Consider the following 21,463-nt stretch of genomic DNA (forward strand, 5'->3'; position numbering starts at 1 on the left):
TCGCCGATACCCCAGGAGCAACAGTGTCCCTAATTTGCTGGGAAGTGGCGGTGCGGTCCCCTACGGCACTGCGTAGGATCCTACGGTCTTGGCGTGCATCCGTGCGTCGCTGCGGTCCGGTCCCAGGTCGACGGGCACGTGCACCTTCCGCCGACCACTAGCGACGACATCGATGTACTGTGGAGACCTCACGCCCCACGTGTTGAGCAATTCGGCGGTACGTCCACCCGGCCTCCCGCATGCCCACTATACGCCCTCGCTCAAAGTCCGTCAACTGCAAATACGGTTCACGTCCACGCTGTCGCGGCATGCTACCAGTGTTAAAGACTGCGATGGAGCTCCGTATGCCACGGCAAACTGGCTGACACTGACGGCGGCGGTGCACAAATGATGCGCAGCTAGCGCCATTCGACGGCCAACACCGCGGTTCCTGGTGTGTCCGCTGTGCCGTGCGTGTGATCATTGCTTGTACAGCCCTCTCGCAGTGTCCGGAGCAAGTATGGTGGGTCTGACACACCGGTGTCAATGTGTTCTTTTTTCCATTTCCAGGAGTGTATTTTCATTACTGTCATAATCACTTTTCTCACTACAGTCTGTTTCTCGATGTGTTTATTTTCTTGTCTCTCCTAGTAATTTCCAACATCCGTCTCTGCATTTCTCACTGAGTAAACCCCAGTTTTTGAATGATTTTTTATGTTGACTGTAAATGTGCCATTGCTGTAAGACAAAATTTTTAATACACACTGACTGTAAACCTTTCCATCAAACATCAGAAGCTTAGTTTTTAAATCTCTGTTTAGTTTAACAAATGTCCTCCTTCCTTTTTTTACTGTCCAGTTTATTTCTTGGCTATCCATTTATTCTGTAGCTGTCCTAAACACTATATTAAGTTGTTCTATTTGTTGTTGAAGATTACCTCAACTAGCTGCAAGCAGTATACTTCTTTATCCTCTCCACAGGACCTCTTGGGCCCATCAGTACTGCCTAACCGCACTGTAATCCTCTGCTAATGGTGTCACTGGTTGCTGTATGGAGAGGCGTATGGTCAGAACACTGCTCATCCTGTTATCAGTTTTTGTGACTATTTCTCAATCAAGAAGCTCCTCAGTTAGTCACATGAGGCTAGGTGCGCCCTGTTCCTTCGCAGTGCCGAAAATTGAGCCCGGGTCCTCTGCATGGCAGTTGGCCATGCTGACACCTCAGCTAAGGAGACGAGCTCTCGCTATGATGTGGTATGAGTCAGTTTTAAAATTGCGGTACACTTTCTGCATCAAAAATATGGCAACACACTGCAGGAACATTCACATGCATTTTTCACTTAATATGAGACTGATTCTGCAATTTGAGGTTGATAACGATTCACATTTCACTTTCTATGTTTTTATTATTAAAGTATATTGGATCACAGTGACTGTTCTTACTGATTTCTATGCAGCTGTATTTCCTTTCACGCAACATAAAGTTGGGCTCACTTGCTTTTCCTGATTATTGTTAATGTGTGTTTTTGAAGATAACCATCAGCCAGTTTTTGACAAAAATATGGCTTGCAGAAAACAATAGCAAATCATTTTGAGCTGCTTTTCAGAAAAATAGTCAGTGATGATACAGCAAAGGAACTGAATTGGCCAGTTTTTAGAAGTGGAAGGGCATTTTGTTATTTGATTTCAGTTTTATTACAATGCTTTGTCTTGACGGGATTTTATGCTGGAGTGAATCTTGCTACTGGGTCACCGTGTTTTGCATCTTCTGTTATTAGCGGGTAGGCATGGTTTGGTGGGAAAATATAGCAGGATATAAGAATGAGCTAAGACTATCAGAATTGGTGCTTATGCACGGAGGCGAGTGGATCGAAAGGATCCATGTGAAACCACAACTGGAAGAGTTGGTGGATAGACATGGCAGAAAGCACATTTTAGTGATGACCTGAGACCAGAGTTACGGCCAGAGTGACATGCCCTCAGTCACAGTCACAGAGCCATTTCTGTGACAGCAGAGTTCACCACTCTTTACAGTGAGCATTAATAACACTGGCATCATAAAGGATTCTTGGTCCAAACTTTTGTAATTCTGTCAATCACCCGTCTCAGGTCCAGCATTGCTGTAATGAGTGTACAAGCTTGCCAGCAAGTTTAGTTACTGTTTTTTGTTTGGCATTAGTGAGGTTTCAGATTTTTTCTGTGTTTTTGTGCAAATCCCCACTTTAGGGTCTGTAGCTAGAACCTTAAAAAATCACATTATTGATCAAAAGTTGTGCATATGAAATTTATAGCTTAGATCTTAAAGCCATGGTGGGCCCACAATTAGTTTTCTGGATCGGAGTGACTTTCCTAGTGCAGGAGGTTTTTTTTTTTCAAAGCAGGTATGATTTCAGTTGCTGTTTGGAATTAATTTTATTATCTATTAATTCTTTACATCACTGGGTATCTGATCTGAGATTTTTCTGGCTGCATACCTCAAACCTTTCTGTGCGACATCTGCTACTCACACTATGTATGAGGGAGAACTTGGTAGGAGGAACATTTGTTTACAAATTGAAATGAAGCTGTTGGGCGGGTTATGAGCCATGTTTCGATAACTCATTTTATTCACACACCTCTGTCTCCAAGAGGCATTCTTTTCATTGACACCAGATGGCTTTACAAACCTCATGTGGGATTACTTCTCTTGTGCCATTATTATCTACATTTCTGACTCATCTCTAAGCATACAAACATACCCATGAAAATACAAATATTTAATTCTAATATTTATTATTACAACCAACTGTCACATATTAGAATTATATTTCAGATGTTGCACATTTATTGACACTTGCTTTTGTGTCAAGCTTTCATACATCTTCGTATGTTTGTAGAATTTTCTCTCTGTTGTTGAACAAACAAAATGCAACATCTACCCTACATATGTTTCTGTTTCACTTCCTGCACAATCTTATCATTTTCAACCATTTCTCTTATCAAAATTTCACTGTATCACCTCACATCCTGTTGAAGATATTTCTGAACTGTTTTCTTTAATTCAGTTCATTCTTTCAAGTTGCCATTATGAGATCATCTTTTCTTTTGCCATTGTCACACCAATGAATCTTTTGTCATTTTCACCAAGTACGTTTGTTACATAACTGTTACTTTTGTCTGTGTCTGTACAATGACTTTCCAAAATATCAGCCTATTTTCAGTAAATAACAAATACTTTAAACAGTCTCCTGTCACTATAGTGTTGGATCCATGGGGAATGTGCCCGAAGACTGCTTTTGAAATTAGGCGTATCCCAGACTTTTCCATTCCACATAAAAAGAGTATGTTTCAGCATAATACAGTGGATTTCATCATTTGAAGGCAGGAGCATACTATTTCCCTTAAGAGCATATCTACCGTGGGTGCGGGGTGATCAAATCTTATGGTCACCAACTGCAGAGCATGCATGCATAGAGTCACTGGACCTATGTGCTGGAGTCCAAGACCACAGTACATCTGCAACAATCAACTGAAAGGTAGTGTGGTCGTCATCAACAAAAAGCTCAGACTACAGCGAGTTCTTGTGGCAAGAGGTTTGAACTTAGCAGCCATGGCAATGCCCATACCCCAAGTTCTGTGGCAATCGGATCAAATCCCCAACAGACAGAGCAGGAGATGGATAGTGTGCTGAAAATTCATTTTTTCACTCTTTCACGTGGGGTGACTAAGGCTGGCACAATACTCTTATCACGCACTTCTTGTGTTCTTTGTTTTTAAGTGAACTATTCTCTTTCCTCTAGAAAGTATGTTGTAAGTCTTACAGTAAAGAGAAAAAAAGATAACTGTTGCACTTTTACCTGATAACTGCTCAAACACAAGGCAGTAGATTTCCCTTCCTGTTAACTATGGAAACATGCAAGAGGTAGCATAATAATCTTCCTTTCGAGGTGTGATGCCTAGTCTGTCTTTGTAGGTCACTTTTATTTCGGTAGCATTATGAGAGAGATAAAGAGCCCAAAAATGCTTGGTGTTATGTTACATTACTATTGGCCTCAACAGTGCTAGCACCACAGCAAGTAACGATAATAAAATCTTTTTGTGTAAAAAAAGTTCGAAACAATGAGCCTTGTGTCAGTAATATGTGGATTCACCCACAGAAAAATGTCATTTTATTTAAATATAATAGAGGGAAACATTCCAAGTGGGAAAAATATATCTAAAAACAAAGATGATGTGACTTACTGAACGAAAGCGCTGGCAGGTCGATAGACACACAAACAAACACAAACATACACACAAAATTCAAGCTTTCGCAACAAACTGTTGCCTCATCAGGAAAGACAAAAGGATGTGGGTTTTAAGGGAGAGGGTAAGGAGTCATTCCAATCCTGGGAGCGGAAAGACTTACCTTAGGGGGAAAAAAGGACGGGTATACACTCGCGCACACACACACACACACACACACACACACACACACACACACACACACACACACACACACACACACACACACACACACACACACACATATATATATCCATTATATCCATCCACACATATACAGACACAATTAAAATTAGAAAATACTTTTAATGAGGTTTCCAAGGGACTCAACAGTGTGGTCACTGGTCACTTTATCTTTATACTCAATGAGCCACTAGAAGAGTTTTGTGAGTAATATAGGAGGAGTTGAATTATATGGTATTTCATTTCGTTGGACATTGTTTGATTAATGTGGACTTAGTATTGTTTCTTCATTACCTTTTTCTTGTACATGTCCATGACCGATCTTGTGTAGTTAGTGCATTAAGGAAATTCAATACTGCTACTCTAACTTCAAGGATAATGGAATGTAGTCGAATTAAGTCGGGTGATGCTGAGGGAATTAAATTAGGAAATGAGACACTTAAATTAGTAAAGGAGTTTTGCTATTTGGGGAGCAAAATAACTGATGATGGTCGAAGCAGAGAGGATACAAAATGTAGAGTGGCAATGGCAAGGAAAGCGTTTCTGAAGAAAAATTTGTTAACATCGAGTGTAGATTTAAGTGCCAGGAAGTCGTTTCTGAAAGTATTTGTATGGAGTGTAGCCATGTATGGAAGTGAAACGTGGACAGTAAATAGTTTGGACAAGAAGAGAATAGAAGCTTTTGAAATGTGGTGCAACAGAAGAATGCTGAAGATTAGATGGGTAGACCACATAACTAATGAGGAGGTATTGAATAGAATTGGGGAGAAGAGGAGCTTGTGGCACAACTTGACCAGAAGAAGGGATCAGTTGGTAGGACACGTTCTGAGGCATCGAGGGATCACCAATTTAGTATTGGAGGGCAGCGTGGAGGGTAAAAATCGTAGAGGGAGACCAAGAGATGAATACACTAAGCAGATTCAGAAGGATGTAGGCTGCAGTAGGTACTGGGAGATGAAGAAGCTTGCACAGGATAGAGTAGCATGGAGAGCTGCATCAAACCAGTCTCAGGACTGAAGACCACAACAACAACAACAACTCTAACTTCTCTTGAATAATATATATGAACTATCATACTGATAATCTGTGTATTGTCTACAAATGCATACAACATCAGTTCGATAGTATCAAACCTCTGTCAAATCATAATGTTAATAAGAACACTCTATACAGAAGTCAGTCTGTATAAAGAATGAATATGAATGTAACATTTCTGTTTCACTGTTCAATCCCCTGAACTATGGTCAAAAATATACATTCTCCAAAAACTTCATGCTTCTCCAAAGTAGTCAGGCAGTGCTAAAGAGCTTCTATAATTGTGTCCACACATCTACTTCCTCTCATAAAGTTACTGAGATTTACATCCCATCTTGAAGAAATGCATCGTCCCTTGGCATGATTCTCCACACACAAATAAAATAACAGATCCTCACAGTATTTGTGCTCTTCTCTACGATAACTTATTTTATGGTTTTACTTAGCGAGTATCATTCTCCGGTAAGAATACGAAGAGATACATATTGCTCCTCTATGATGATGTGTAACAAAATATGTATTAAGGAGAACATCGAACATGAATATTAGTAAAAGAAAATGCAGGATATGCATAGATGACAGTAAAGCGTGTGTAAAGGCTCCCCAGAACAAGGACTGTGGTGTAAGATGTGGGGTCATTAATTCTCTCTCCTCCCTTGCGGCGACACAAGGAGAGGACAATATGAAAATGGAAAAGTCATTAAACATATTATGGGTCATAAGGACAAATAACTCAAAGATTGATTTCATGTGAAGGGCACATCTAATAGAGATTGTGTCTGGGTAAGTGTGAACCTGGGTGAGAAGAATTTCACTGAAACACTTCAATGAGGTACGCAAAGATGAAGTTCTTAAAATTGTCAAAGAAATGAAAAATTCATATAGTACAGATACACTCCTGGAAATGGAAAAAAGAACACATTAACACCGGTGTGTCAGACCCACCATACTTGCTCCGGACACTGCGAGAGGGCTGTACAAGCAATGATCACACGCACGGCACAGCGGACACACCAGGAACCGCGGTGTTGGCCGTCGAATGGCGCTAGCTGCGCAGCATTTGTGCACCGCCGCCGTCAGTGTCAGCCAGTTTGCCGTGGCATACGGAGCTCCATCGCAGTCTTTAACACTGGTAGCATGCCGCGACAGCGTGGACGTGAACCGTATGTGCAGTTGACGGACTTTGAGCGAGGGCGTATAGTGGGCATGCTGGAGGCCGGGTGGACGTACCGCCGAATTGCTCAACACGTGGGGCGTGAGGTCTCCACAGTACATCGATGTTGTCGCCAGTGGTCGGCGGAAGGTACACATGCCCGTCGACCTGGGACCGGACCGCAGCGACGCACGGATGCACGCCAAGACCGTAGGATCCTACGCAGTGCCGTAGGGGATCGCACCGCCACTTCCCAGCAAATTAGGGACACTGTTGCTCCTGGGGTATCGGCAATGACCATTCGCAACCGTCTCCATGATGCTGGGCTAGGGTCCCGCACACCGTTAGGCCGTCTTCCGCTCACGCCCCAACATCGTGCAGCCCGCCTCCAGTGGTGTCGCGACAGGCGTGAATGGAGGGACGAATGGAGACATGTCGTCTTCAGCGATGAGAGTCGCTTCTGCCTTGGTGCCAATGATGGTCGTATGCGTGTTTGGCGCCGTGCAGGTGAGCGCCACAATCAGGACTGCATACGACCGAGGCACACAGGGCCAACACCCGGCATCATGGTGTGGGGAGCGATCTCCTACACTGGCCGTACACCACTGGTGATCGTCGAGGGGACACTGAATAGTGCACGGTACATCCAAACCGTCATCGAACCCATCGTTCTACCATTCCTAGACCGGCAAGGGAACTTGCTGTTCCAACAGGACAATGCACGTCCGCATGTATCCCGTGCCACCCAACGTGCTCTAGAAGGTGTAAGTCAACTACCCTGGCCAGCAAGATCTCCGGATCTGTCCCCCATTGAGCATGTTTGGGACTGGATGAAGCGTCGTCTCACGCGGTCTGCACGTCCAGCACGAACGCTGGTCCAACTGAGGCGCCAGGTGGAAATGGCATGGCAAGCCGTTCCACAGGACTACATCCAGCATCTCTACGATCGTCTCCATGGGAGAATAGCAGCCTGCATTGCTGCGAAAGGTGGATATACACTGTACTAGTGCCGACATTGTGCATGCTCTGTTGCCTGTGTCTATGTGCCTGTGGTTCTGTCAGTGTGATCATGTGATGTATCTGACCCCAGGAATGTGTCAATAAAGTTTCCCCTTCCTGGGACAATGAATTCACGGTGTTCTTATTTCAATTTCCAGGAGTGTATTTTTAATATGTTAAACAACCTACTGAAAGAAATTATTCATTACGTTGCAGCACCATTAACATATTCTATAAACTTGTGTCTCATAGAAGGGGTTTTTCCTGATCCTCTCAAACTATACAAGGTGACTCCAGTCTTTAAGAAGATCCTGTAAACTAAAGTCCAATTTCACTAATTCCTGTACTAGGCAAAGTCTTGAAGGCATAATGTATCAGTAGATGTATGAGTACTTAGACCTAAATGATATGTTAAGTACATCATCATAGTTTGGTTACAGAAAAGTCATCTGTACATGCCTCAGAACTCTTAGTGAGGCACATTTTAGCAGCATTTGAGACCATGTGGTCTGAGCAAGGCCTTCGACCATGTTGGCCACTTTGTTTTACTCTCTAAACTGAAGTACTATGGAATATGTGACAAAAGTTTAAAACTCATCAAATCATACCTTAATAAAAGAACACAAGTGGTGAGTTCAGGCAGTCCTCTGCCAAACACACTTGAGGTTCAACATGGAGCGCCACAGGGTTCTAAATTAGGACCACTTCTATTCCTTGTACATATAAATGACTTACTGGGAAACACAGACATAAAGACATTTATGTATGCAGATGATAGAACTTTTATGTCTGTATACCATTTATTTGATAATCTTGTTAGTAGTACGAATATGGTAAAAGAAAATGCAATATCATGATTTAATGCAAATTATCTATTATTAAATGAGAAAAGGACTCAGAATATGTGGTTCAGTCTCTCAGAGACTGTAAAAATAGAAAAACAAAATGCAAAACGTTTAGGTATCATAGTTGACAAAAAACTAATATGGAACTCTCTTGTTGAACACATAGTGGTTAGACTGTCAAAAGTTATATATCTGCTGAAGAGACTAATGTGCTGTGTGATATTTGAATATGTAAGGACAGTGTGCTTTTTTTTTTCAGCCTGTTTTAAGGTATGGGTTAATACTCTGGGGAAGCAGCAACAAAATATGTGAAATTCTGGTGATACAGAAGAAAGCAATCAGAAGAATGGCAAAGGTACATAATAAGACACGTTGTACACCATTATTTATTAAATAAAGAATATTAACAGTTAATCTACACTTGTGTCCAAAATTAAAGCAACATATCGTAATTTCCCTGGCACAGTCCTGTACCTAATTCACAATACATTCATACAAATTGTCACACACGTCTGTAGATCACGTTCTGCATGGAGGATAACATCCCAGTCAACAGACAACCATGCCAATGACATCAGGTTATCCTACAAAATCAGGTAGTATATGCCGGGCAACCCCACATCCACAATTGCTGTTTACAGTCACAAACGGTGCAATATTGCACAGAAGATGCATACCAGACTCTCTGCTGTGGAGGACCAGAGAAAGATAGAAAGCAGGACAGTCACTAACTGATGTGGCTCCATGGCTTAGTGTGAATCATTCTGTTCTTTCTCGGATGTGGTGACAGTGTATAGAGATCGAAACTGTATACCGAAGTCCCGGCCAGGGCCGGCCATGTGTGACTCCAGATGAGAGGACTGTTATTTGGCTGTAAGGGCACAACAGTACCTCCTTAGCACTCCACGCATCTGGCATGTGAGCTCATAGCATCAACTGGAAGTGTTGTATAGAGGCAAATGGTGTGCAGAAGGCTTCGGCAGAGTGGCTTTTATTGTCAGAGACCTGCTGTATTTCTACCTCTGACACGTCTTCACAGAAGGGAACGCCTAGAGCGCAGTCATCAATATGCCACCTGGGCAGTCGAACAGTGGACAAATGTTTTCACAGATGAGTCCCGATTTCGTCTGGAGAGTGATTCTCAATGGATTTGCATCTCGAGGGAATATGGTGCATGATTACATGATTTCGGGACCCAAACGTTGTGGAAAGACTATGATATTGAGGAGGATCCTGAACAGTATGGGCAGGGATTATGTTTACCACTCGAACCCCTCTTCATGAAATTACATAGGTAAATCGGCAAGGTTTAATTGCTGTAACGTATCGTGACAAGATCTTGCGACCTCATTTGCGGTTGCTGGGAGATGCTGTGCGCCCAGACTTCATACTGATGGACACTAATGCTCGACCTCATAGAGCACACGTGACTGATGTCCTCTTGGAAATGGAAGATATTGCACGCATGACGTGGCCTACTCACTCGTCCAATTTGAATCTCAGAGCATGTTGGGGATGAAACTACCTGGCAGATTAAAATTGTGTGCCAGACTGGGACTCAAACTGGGGACCTTTGAGTTTTGCTGGCAAGTGATCTACCAATTGAGCCACCCAAGCATGACTCACAACCCGTCCTCACAGATTTACTTCTGCCAGTACCTCATTTTCTACCTTCCAAACTTCACAGAAGCTCTCCTGTGAAAGTTGCAGAACTAGCAGTCATGCAAGAAAAGATAGTGTGGTGACATGGCTATGCCACAGCCTGGGGGATGTTTCCAGAACAAGATTTTTATTCTGCAGCAGAGTGTGCACTGGTATGAAACTTCCTGGCAGATTAAAACTGAAGTTTGAAAGACAGGAGACGAGGTACTGGCGGAAGTAAAGCTGTGAGGACGGGTTGTGAGTCGTGCTTGGGTAGCTCAGTTGGTACTGCACTTGCCTACGAAAGGCAGAGGTCCTCAGTTCAAGTCTTGGTCCGGTACAAAGTTTTAATCTGCCAGGAAGTTCCATATCAGCACACACTATGCTGCAGAGTAAAAATCTTGTTCATGCCTGGGATGTACTAGGGACAAGGCTTACATCACATCAGCATCCACCAACCACTCTACAAGACTGCAAATAGCTCTGCGGGAAGAATGGGCATTATTGCCTCAAAATGAGACTTATGACATCATTCACAGCATGCCACATCATTGTCAGGCCTGTATTGCTGCCAGAGGTGGTCACACCCCATACTGAGCATATTAACCAGTTGTCAGAATGTTCATGCAAATCTATTAAGTTGGAAAAAAAATGAAGAACATTCTTGTCTACCATTATGCAATATTGTGGTTGTTTACATTCTTTATTCTTTACATTGTTACTGCTTTACTGTCACCTGTTTATACTGTTTCGTGGCAAAATAAATGCAACCTTGCAAAATTTCTGTTTGATGCTTTAATTTTGGACACCACTGTATTTATTCTTCATAGTGTTAACAATATACTTGCTGAACTACCAAATTTAGTTGTAACAAATCAAAGGCACGACTACAATACAAGATTCTGTACTTCTCTGCTCTTGCCACAAAATGGATCAACAGCAACTAACAATAGTAGTAAAGATGCAAAAGAAATATTGCCAGTGTTCTGTTCGACTACTGATGGAACATGTATAACATCACATACCAAGTCATCATTATGTTACAAGACAAAGTTGACACCCAGTATCTCTAATCACAATTCGGGTATTATAAACAGGACAGAGAAAATGTGATACACATTCCCACAGCCAAAACATGAGAAACACCTGTAATATTCACATGTCTAGTCCAGAACAGCCCTATATCGGATAATACAGGAGAGTTACATTATTCAATAGTCTACCTGGCCATTTTAAACAGCAACAAAATAAAAAAATCCTTGTAAAATGAACTTAAATCAATTTTGAGAGAATATTTCTTATATTCAGCAAAAAAGCTTCTAGAACTACAAATGGAATCTGTAACCTTAAATGAAAATGATCAGTCAAATTAGAAGTATGTGGCTGCATATCATCAAAGGCCTAATCTGACATATAATTAGGTCTATACAGTTATTGTGTTTCTATTTCTGCATAAGTAGAAAATTTGAGAAAGGAATGTGTGGAGGCATTGGGTACATTTTGCTGTGAGTTTTACACAAATTTTGTGGTGTTCCTTCATTCTTAATATTAAATGATACTGATTGAAGACTATACAAATATCACAAGCAAAAAATTAGTACCACCAGTCATGCACTGCAAAGTTCACACCAGTAAGATGATCACAAAACTCAATTAATGGCCAACTCCACATTTTGTAATACACTGCACAAAAACTCTTTCCCTGTATATTATCAATCTGCCTGTAGATTTCAGAATGGATTTTTATTGTGTAAAAGAGCAGATTATTAGCAATTATTTCTATAATTTAACTGACAATCTGGCCTCATGGAAGAAGTAAATTACATTTTAACATTCTTGCTAATCAGGTTCTGACTTTTCCAATGTATAGAAAGTATAAATAAAGCGGGACTCACTGTGGCCATTTGTGTGTGTGTGTATTCGGATATCTGTGTGATTGTTTGGTGAATGTGTGTATTTCTAATACAGAAACTTCAAGACCCCAAAAGCTAGAGTAAATACTGCTTTCTGTTCTGTGTTTCTATGTTCCACACATCAGTCACTTACAGGTGAATGGTTGCCTTTCATTCATTTTACATGTTACTCCATCCAGTAACGCCAAGGGTTGCAATGTTTGAAGTGCTGGATAAAAACAACAGCTAATTAGTTTAGGAAGAGCAATTGAGGTTCATTTCCAAAGTCTCTCTTTTCCCCAATATATATATATATATATATATATATATATATATATATATATATATATATATATATATATATATATATATATATATATATATATACAAGTAATTTCTACAATTCTTAGTGTGAGTAGTACAGCACTACTCATAATGTATTTTTGGTGTACTTTACGGTACGAGCCACTAATTGCTGCTTCTGCCTGTTATTACATACTCACTTCATTTCCCTGAAAGCTATGGAGTTTAGGGATTATACAGTGTAAATGAGTAAATGAAAGAATACACATGCAGATAAAACTGCTCCTTTATTTCACTCTCTATGGTATGGAATAATTTTCTGAAGTAATATAGCAGTAAATAAATATCAATTTATGGTACAAAAACAATAAGTAAGGAGAGTGACCACTCAGAACACTTTAATTTTCTCGTGTACCAATACTCTCAAAGTTGGTACCAGAACAATGTACTGCACGTGTGTAGGGACAATGCATTTGCATGTGTGTAGGGACAACGCTCACATCAACAACTTCATAACACACCTTAGTAAGTATTACATCCATGTTGCATATTTCTAGTAGAGGTAATGATATTCCGAATTACATGCCAAAATGCCGACCTTACACACAATTTTCTTATTTAAAACTTATTAGTATATAACACAAAAAGTGAAAGTGTAATAACGGAGGAGGTATTTGTGTATTGGTGTATATTTGAAGCTTTCTAATAAGGTCGCTAAGGCAAACGCTCTTTGTTACCATAACATGCTCAATAATAAGTTAGCAAAATTTATTAGAATTTAATACACTAAACTCTGTGCTAATAGGGCCCTAAAAGTGACGCGTAATAGTTGCTCATATATTACCTACATGACAAAACTTAAGTAAATAATTTTAGTACGGCTTTTTATGGTACTTTTCACTTATTACGTATTATAGCAAGAACTTAATCTCCTTCGTTTGCTACTTGTTTACTTGTGAACTAAATAAGTGACACAGAACTAATAGCAATCGCCGGCGACAAATTGTCTTGTGCGTGAATAACAGTGCTCTGAACCTATCTTCACACTTCAATGCATTTCTTTCGGTATCACGGATAACAGTTGAATCAACAATTATATCTTTTCACTGAAGGAGATTCCGACAAAACTAGCGTGCTAAGACGCATAACATGTAAGTGACAGAGAACACATATTACAGACACTTTTCTGTTTGGGAGATGGAGGAATGTAAAGCTACAGTATCACAAACGGGTAATAAATAAAAGCAGCATTCCAGGTGTAATCTTTTCCATCTACAAGCATCATAGCCTCGCATAAACTTCAATCGTATCAACGATTACGTATATCAGATTCCAAACAAACGCCACGCCCACTTTTCTCACCTGAAATGACGAGGGCCTCATTTGGCCCACAAGTTACAAAGCCCCACGTCATGGTGCAGACTGAAACAGATGAGCTCCTGTAAAAACTGGAGACTGCTTATAGCAGATATGGCAGACTTATTAAGCTACCAGGAAAACCATTTCAACAAATGGCGTACCCGCCAACGGGGCTTGCGCAGTATGCAACCGCCAAATTCAAAAGACAGTAGAAAAGTCAACATGAACGTTTGCTCCAAATCACTCATTCAGGAAACAATGTTTTTCTTATTCCGTTGATTATGCAAACTTCGCTCTAAAGAGGGCTGTAATTCTGCGATATTGCGAAACGAAATGTTTTATTTCCTCCAACCACATTTTGCTAATCATGGTTAGGGAAACACTTGTAATTACACGTAGAAATTTTTTCCAAAGACACAGTGAGAAGAGTTATTACTTATATGCCTCCATCCGATCCACTAGAATCTCACTTTTAATTTGACAATCATAAGGAACACGGATCAGTGAGTTCTGAAAAATTACAAGTCCATCCTGAAAAATCGGACATTGCTGCAGTCGCTACTGCGGGCAAAAAAGGTCTGTGTGATTCATGCTATCTTTCTTCGTACACGTAATACAGTAAAGAGGGTAAAGTCGATCCAACTTTACGCTTTTTTTATTGATTTTATGGGTCAGTCCTCCAAGGACCATAGGATTGGCATTCCGACGTCTCGCTGGTCCTGCCATCTGTAGACTAGAATGAGAAACACGTGAAAATTCCCGCCGCTGCCAGCAATCACTCTGACAACAACCGACAGAGCATTGTATGTCTGTTGTGCTCTATCTGGTGGCAAGTAGATGTCGTTTTGATGTAATTTCGTGATTTTGTTTGTGTATCTGCAGACAATTGCATTTGTAAGTAACTCCACGATACTTATTCGATATTTTATGAAATTTTCTTCATGTTAACACATGAAAGAAATTTTCTAGTCCATTCCAACACATCAAAAATATGTTGTTAACATGTGGGAGTATTTGCTACCGCGGCCCCATACGTCTGGCACTTATTAAAACTTTTAGTGTAGACAATAGGCCTGTTTACTGATGTGTTATTAGGTATATTCACTTAGCTTAGGTATCTGCAGAATTACTTTACCATAGAGGAAGATGTGCTAGACAATCTCCTGCGCCTTTCAACAACACGTGCCTTCAATAGGAAACAATGTTTCAGTCCATGGAGTGTGTCCAGTCTTCACAAGTTCTCCCACAGAGTCGAAATAAATTTCAGCTTTGAGTGATAATGATGAGAGTGCTATAACTGAATGGGATAAATCACTGCCTCAGTGTTTAGACATAGATTCTGTTAGAAAAAGCTTAGCATTGACAAAGAAAGCATCCTCTAAAACGAATCGTTCATATGAGTATTTTCTTGAGATCTTCAATGAAAATATCATTCAGAATATTGTTGAACAAACAAACTTGTACGCATCCCAAAAGCGATACAATTTTCGACTGAGCTCTGAAACACCTGTAAGAACAAAGAGCTTGGTGGCCACAACAGGCTCTGAAATAAAAGAATTTATTGGGTTGCTTATCATTACAGGCATCCGCGAATTGCCCCATTTATCAAATTACTGGACTTCAGATACCCTTCTGCATGTCGAAGCAGTGTCGAAAGTGATGACTCTCAAACGGTCCAAAAATTTTTATAAAACCTTCATCTGATCGATAATTCGAAGGCAGTGGGGAAGGCTGCTTATGGATATGATAAACTATGCAAAGTGAGGCCTCTGACTGACGCCCTAAGTCTGCCTAAGTGCTACTTTCTTAGAGGCATATAATGATCTAGGCAGATTATTCGTTGATGAAGGAATGAAAACTTTCAAGGGGAGATCGAGCGTAAAACAATATATGCTCATGAAGCCTATAAAAAAAGGGTACAAGGTCTGATGCCTGACTCACCCTAAGACAAGCTATCTACTGAAGTTCCATGACTGTTGTGGAAAAGGGGAAGACAATATTGCCAATATTCCACTTGGTGAAAGAGTTGTACTTGAATTGTGTTCATCTTTGAAAAACAGTTAATTTATTGTTGTATTTGACAACTATTTCACTTTTTACACCCTAATGAAAACACTTCTGGATAATGGAATATATTCTGTAGGTACTGTCAAGGGTCAACAGGAAAGGTCTTTCAGAAATGATGAAGGAAAATAGCAAACTTTCACAAGGCGAGTTCAAGGTGCAGATAAAAGATTCAGTCGTTGTGATAAAGTGGCAAGACACAATGACAATAACAGTTTTGTCCACAGCAACATCTCCCAAGGCTGTAACATTACTTTCCAGAAAAGGAAGAGATGATTCCATATGCAGCATTGCTTGACCAAGTGGTAAGTTTGCGCAACAGTGTAATGGGTGATGTGGATCTCTTCAACCAGAAATGGTGGCACAGAATTTTTAATTTTCTGGTTGATGCTGCCATTGTGAATGTGTTTATAATGCATGCAGCAGTCACAGGAAATGGAGAGCAGCTAACATTCCATTTACAGATTGCACAACAATTACTGTCAGGTTTCTCGTGAAATGATGTGGATGTCCACCCGTATTCATTAAAAAAAAAAAGCAGACAGCATGGGTGAACATCTACCAAAGAAAATTGTGAAGTACAGACGTTTTCATATGTGCAGTGCAAGAAAAGAAGAAAAAAGGATGAGAATAATATGCTCAAATTGCAATGTGCCTTTGTGTGTAGATCCATGTTTCAGACTGTTCCGTAGCATCTAGAATTGAATTTTTGTTAATATTTTGTGAGTAAAAGATAATCTAGCAATGCTGTTTACTTTTTTATTTTGTTTTGCAGTGTCAATATTTACAATAAAAAAATTACTAAAAACTTGATAGTATCATCTCACAGTCCATGGGAAGCTATCTTCCCACATCAAAAAAATAGATGACTAGTTTTTTTTATTTTTCTATGGTATGGCATAGGTGATTCATAGCAAGTCACTGAACTACAGACTGTCATCCATAATTAGCTCAGAAAAATTTTCCCACAAAAATGTTAAAGAAAATCAGAATTGCTATTTTCTAAGTGTGTCATTTGTTCTTTAAATGTGATCAAAGTTATTTGCCTAAGTAGGCTAAAGTCGATCACTGATTAAACTTAATGGGAGATTGTCTTTAGACTATTATAAGAGTATAGTGGATCACTATAAAATAAAATAAAATAAATGAATAAATATATTAGATACCTATATTTTATAAGTTTCATTATTTATATTTTGATAATTATTTAATTAAAGTCACACAGTAAAAGAATATTTGAATACTTAGTTTAATACAGAGGACTCTGTTACAACTATCATTCATGTAATTAATGCAAAGTTATCCTAGGTTGTCATTAACAAAATGAACAGAAAATATGCTAGTTGCTAATGCTTTACACAATATACAAACAAATAATCACTGTTAATGGAAATAGAAATAAATGCAAAGAAAGTTTTTCTTATTCAATATCTTTTAAATTAATCTTAGAAATGAATTAAAATCTTTCTTGTCTTTTGTTCCTAACTGCCACTCTTGTCACAATATCACTTCAGTTCACGATTGCTTCATCAATTGAGATGGAGCAGACAAAATATGTTCCTTTGGGAGTGACCGTTTTCCTCGGACAACTCATCATGATTTCATCTCCTGTCATTGCAATTGTTTTTGCAATGTAAGATTTATTTCGGTCTCCTTTTTTTGTTTTTAATGTGTCCAAAAGAAAGTTGCTAACCTCATAATATTTTTGTTCTCCACTTCTTGATTTTCTTCTTCATCACTGGTACCGAAACGTTTGCATCTGACAATTCATGATCTTTGTCAGGTTCTGAGCACACAGGGCCATCATTTCTTCTATCTTCTCCGATTTTGAAATCAATTGCTAAGACACCTGTTCCTATAACAACTTTTAACCTTTTTCCCTGTTCTTTTTTTGTTTCACTTGTGGATTTTTATTATATTTATTTATTTATTTATTTGTTTATTTATTTTTTTTTTTGAGGAGGGGTCCTCTTCAAATGCACGGTAAAGATTCCTAACCAGGAAAAGTCTGCTGAGGTGTCCTTTTCCTCATAGTCAGGAATTCTACTTGACAGTTTGTCTGGATTGAAGGGAACTATACCAGAGCCACGAAACCCAGACTTCACATTTTCTTGAGTTCTGGTACAAACTTCATCGAAGGCTGAATTCAGCATGTGAGGGATCTCGGTCTTTGGCAATGTCCCTCTGTTCTTTATATTCCAAGTGTTCAAAACTTTCCACCATGCAGACTTCAAAGGGCGAAAACATGCCAAGGGGTTTGGCAAATATGTGTTGTATTTAGCGTAAGTAGAATAAAACTTATGCTGTTTTCGTCACAGCAATGGATTATGTCAATGGACATGTGGCTTGATAAGTTATCACCAATAATGACCTTACACCCATCCATCCTCTTTACATAATGGAGGAGAATCTTGTTGAACCAATCATTGAACATTATCATGCAGAACCATCAACCGGATTTTCTATTGAACACTGAACCTTGGTCCCCTCCTTCACGCCAACCATGATATAAGTGTTCTGCTTTATAAACTGTATATGGAGAGAGAGGAATTCAGTCAGCCGCTGCATCCATCATTACATCTGTACTACTTTTTGAGGTGTCCTATGATTCTTTTCACATGCTTTACAGCACACTGAACTATGACTTTCGTGAATCTACAATCACCAGCAAAATTAGTTTCATCAGAATTTATTACTTTTCCTGGGAGCACTCCATCAATAGCTTCTTGAAGGTTCTCAAAGTAATTTTTCATTTCTTGTTTAGTGATAGCGCAACTTGATCACTTCACATTCTGACAATCTGCGTGGAAGCTCCTTATGACGACAGAGGAAACTTTTCCTTCTTTATGGAGATCACTGCTTGCCCAATATATAATCTTTGAAACGCTTCTCGTCCTTACCCTCACAATTCAGATGGTATTAAACAATATCCACAGAATTCTCTAACATGTTGTGGAAATCCCCATGCTGCACTAAGCATGATACCTTCTACTAAATTCTTTTTGTCCTCAGCACTAAGTGCAGTTCAGTGGCCATAATTAAGAGAATATCTGTTATGGATTCTGTCCTTCAGTGTTGTGTATGGCAACGCATACTCCAGTAATCCTCTCCTAATACTCATTCTAGCAGATTGGACAGCCTTGAATGCCAGTTCCAAGTACTTGGAAGAATAACTTCAATTTCACACAAGTTTAACCTTCTTTCTGTAATTAGATGGTATGGTTGACTTTACTATATAATGCTGCAAATTTTCTTATAGTAATAAGTAACTGTCTTAAGATTTACGAGTTGAGGAACGGCAAGTTCAGGATAGGATCTTAAAGCAATTTACTTAAGTATTCTTTCTTCTTTTTCATTATAATGAAAACATGATTCTCTGTGCTTCAGTTTGATTTCGTGAGATGGAAGAGAATTGAAAATAACACCTTTCATTCATATTAATGTTAGGTACAAAATGCACTGTTGTCACGGAATTTGTACATTCATAAAGCTCCATACTATTTTAACTGTGAGTTAGTGTTGCCATCTAGCGAAATACCAAAATTTATCAAAGATAATTGACTCAATGTATAGAAATTCGCAAGTAACCGATTTTACTCTCGATGATCTATTTTACCCTTTTTTGCGGTATATTCCCTTCCAGAACTGGATACAGACTGTACACACTAAAGAAGTATTCAAGAACAAGTATTTTTCCTAGGACTCTCTTGTGCGAAAATGTGTTTTCGTTATCCACACAAAATAATCGAACCATTCACTATATGCGCCAATGAAGTTGAAACTTGGCACTGCATCTGATGGTAACGACTGTAATGGCATATCTCATTTATAGTCACTCCCATCAGACCCCATCCTGAGTGTCAATTTAGTTTACACATATAGTAATTCATTTTACTCACACCACAACCTCTTAATTAAATACCTGTTACATAGTTTGCAGACACTAGCTAAATTTAGAATTTGCTTTATTCAACACTCTTCCTGCTTTGGAACTTTTTATCACCATCTTCAATAGTACTGCAAACATGGTAACTCTGAACTAAGTACATTATTAATACTGTGATATCACATTTAATTTTTACATTACACCAGTTGTATTCCATGCAGCCCACTACTTCTCTGAATGTGGAAATAAACTGAAGAAGTACACTTAATTTAAATCAAGCATAGTACAGTGAAACGTCTTAACAGTGGTAAATCTATCTATGAACTAACACGAAACATTAAATTTAATTGTTTCTGTGATGGTTCTCTTCAGTGGAGTTGTTCAAGGATTGTTCCTTAATTCATTCTTACACTCTATCATATTATCTTTAACACAATGTAGACCACTCTCGTAGGTTGTTGAATAAATGTGTACCCATGCATCTGGCTCCTTTCTACACTAGCATTATCCTATAAGTCAATGTAAGTTGTATATATGTCTAAGAAATTTGACAGTGTGAACCACTATATCAGCCTGGATAAAATGAGGTTTTATGGAACTGATGGTATAGCCAACCAATAGATAATGGTATATCTAACCAAAAGAACATGCAGAGTTGTATTTAGTAATTCAGCCAATATAATCTGGGGAGAATCCTCTGACTGGGGAGAAATCACATAAGGAGCTACCCAAGGCTCATTAGCTCTGAAATTATACCTCATACATGTAAATGATCGTCTGTTTAATACACAACAAACAGAATTATTTCTTTTTGTGGATAGCACTAGTACTGTAATCAATCCAAGTATACATCCAGCAACAGAAGAAATGGCAAACAATGTTCTTAACATTGTCATTGACTAGTTTTCTGCGAATGGTCTGTCTCTAGGTTTTAAAAAGTCACACCTTATTCAGTTCAGCATATCAAAAGGTACTACACCAATGATAAATGTAATACAAGGCGAGGAAATAAACAAACAATGTGAAAACTTCGAAATTTTTAAATTTTTAGATTTCCATTATGATGAGAATTTAAACTGGGAAAAGCAAATTTTAAACCTCTTAGTTCACCTAAATTTGCACTTAAAATCATTACAAATCATGGGGAGAGACAAAGCAGCAAGTTCAAAATGGTTCAAATGGCTCTGAGCACTATGGGACTTAACTTCTAAGGTCATCAGTCCCCTAGAACTTAGAACTACTTAAACCTAACTAAACTAAGGACATCACACACATCCATGCCCGATACAGGATTCGAACCTGCGACTGTAGTGGTTGCGTGGTTCCAGACTGTAGCGCCTAGAACCGCTTGGCCATCCCGGCCGGCAAAGCAGCCAGTTGATGACACATTTTGAGTATTTTCATTCAATAATGTTATATGAAATAATGTTTCTGAGGTAACTCATCTTTAAGAAGGAAAGTCTTCTTTGCTAAAAAAAAAAGTGCTGTAAGAATAACATGTGGTGTTCACCAATGAGCTTCTTGAAGTCATCTGTTTAAGGAGTTGGGCTTTCTTACTTGTGCTTCATAGTGACACTTATTCCTCATGAAATTCGTTGCAAATAACACTCTGCACTTTAGAAGGAACAATGGTGTGCATAATTACAATACCAAGAGGATAAATTATATTCGTCACTCCACAATAAGATGTCGTTAGCACAAAAAACTGTGCATGATGTTGCAACTAAAATTCTTGATCACTTAAAATTAAAATGTCTGACAGATTGCAAGTAAAATTTGAAAACATACTGAAAATGTTTCCCCCTGACATCACCTTCTATTCCATAGAAGAAGTTATATTATTGTAATGTGCAAAAAGTTAC

The 21,463-nt window shown here is 39.1% G+C and overlaps 1 protein-coding gene across 1 annotated transcript in view; it reads right to left on the reverse strand.

Moving 5' to 3' along the window:
- LOC126248509 (flotillin-1) overlaps positions 1-13,835 on the reverse strand; it is a 167,378-nt gene extending 153,543 nt beyond the window's left edge. Inside the window, exon 1 of the mRNA XM_049949558.1 lies at positions 13,655-13,835. Coding sequence (XP_049805515.1) covers positions 13,655-13,706 — 52 coding nt within the window. The 5' untranslated portion in view covers positions 13,707-13,835. The remainder of the gene's footprint in view (positions 1-13,654) is intronic.
- Positions 13,836-21,463: the final 7,628 nt, after the last annotated feature.

The sequence above is a fragment of the Schistocerca nitens genome, chromosome 1 (assembly GCF_023898315.1).
Source record: "Schistocerca nitens isolate TAMUIC-IGC-003100 chromosome 1, iqSchNite1.1, whole genome shotgun sequence".
NCBI lineage: Eukaryota > Metazoa > Arthropoda > Insecta > Orthoptera > Acrididae > Schistocerca > Schistocerca nitens.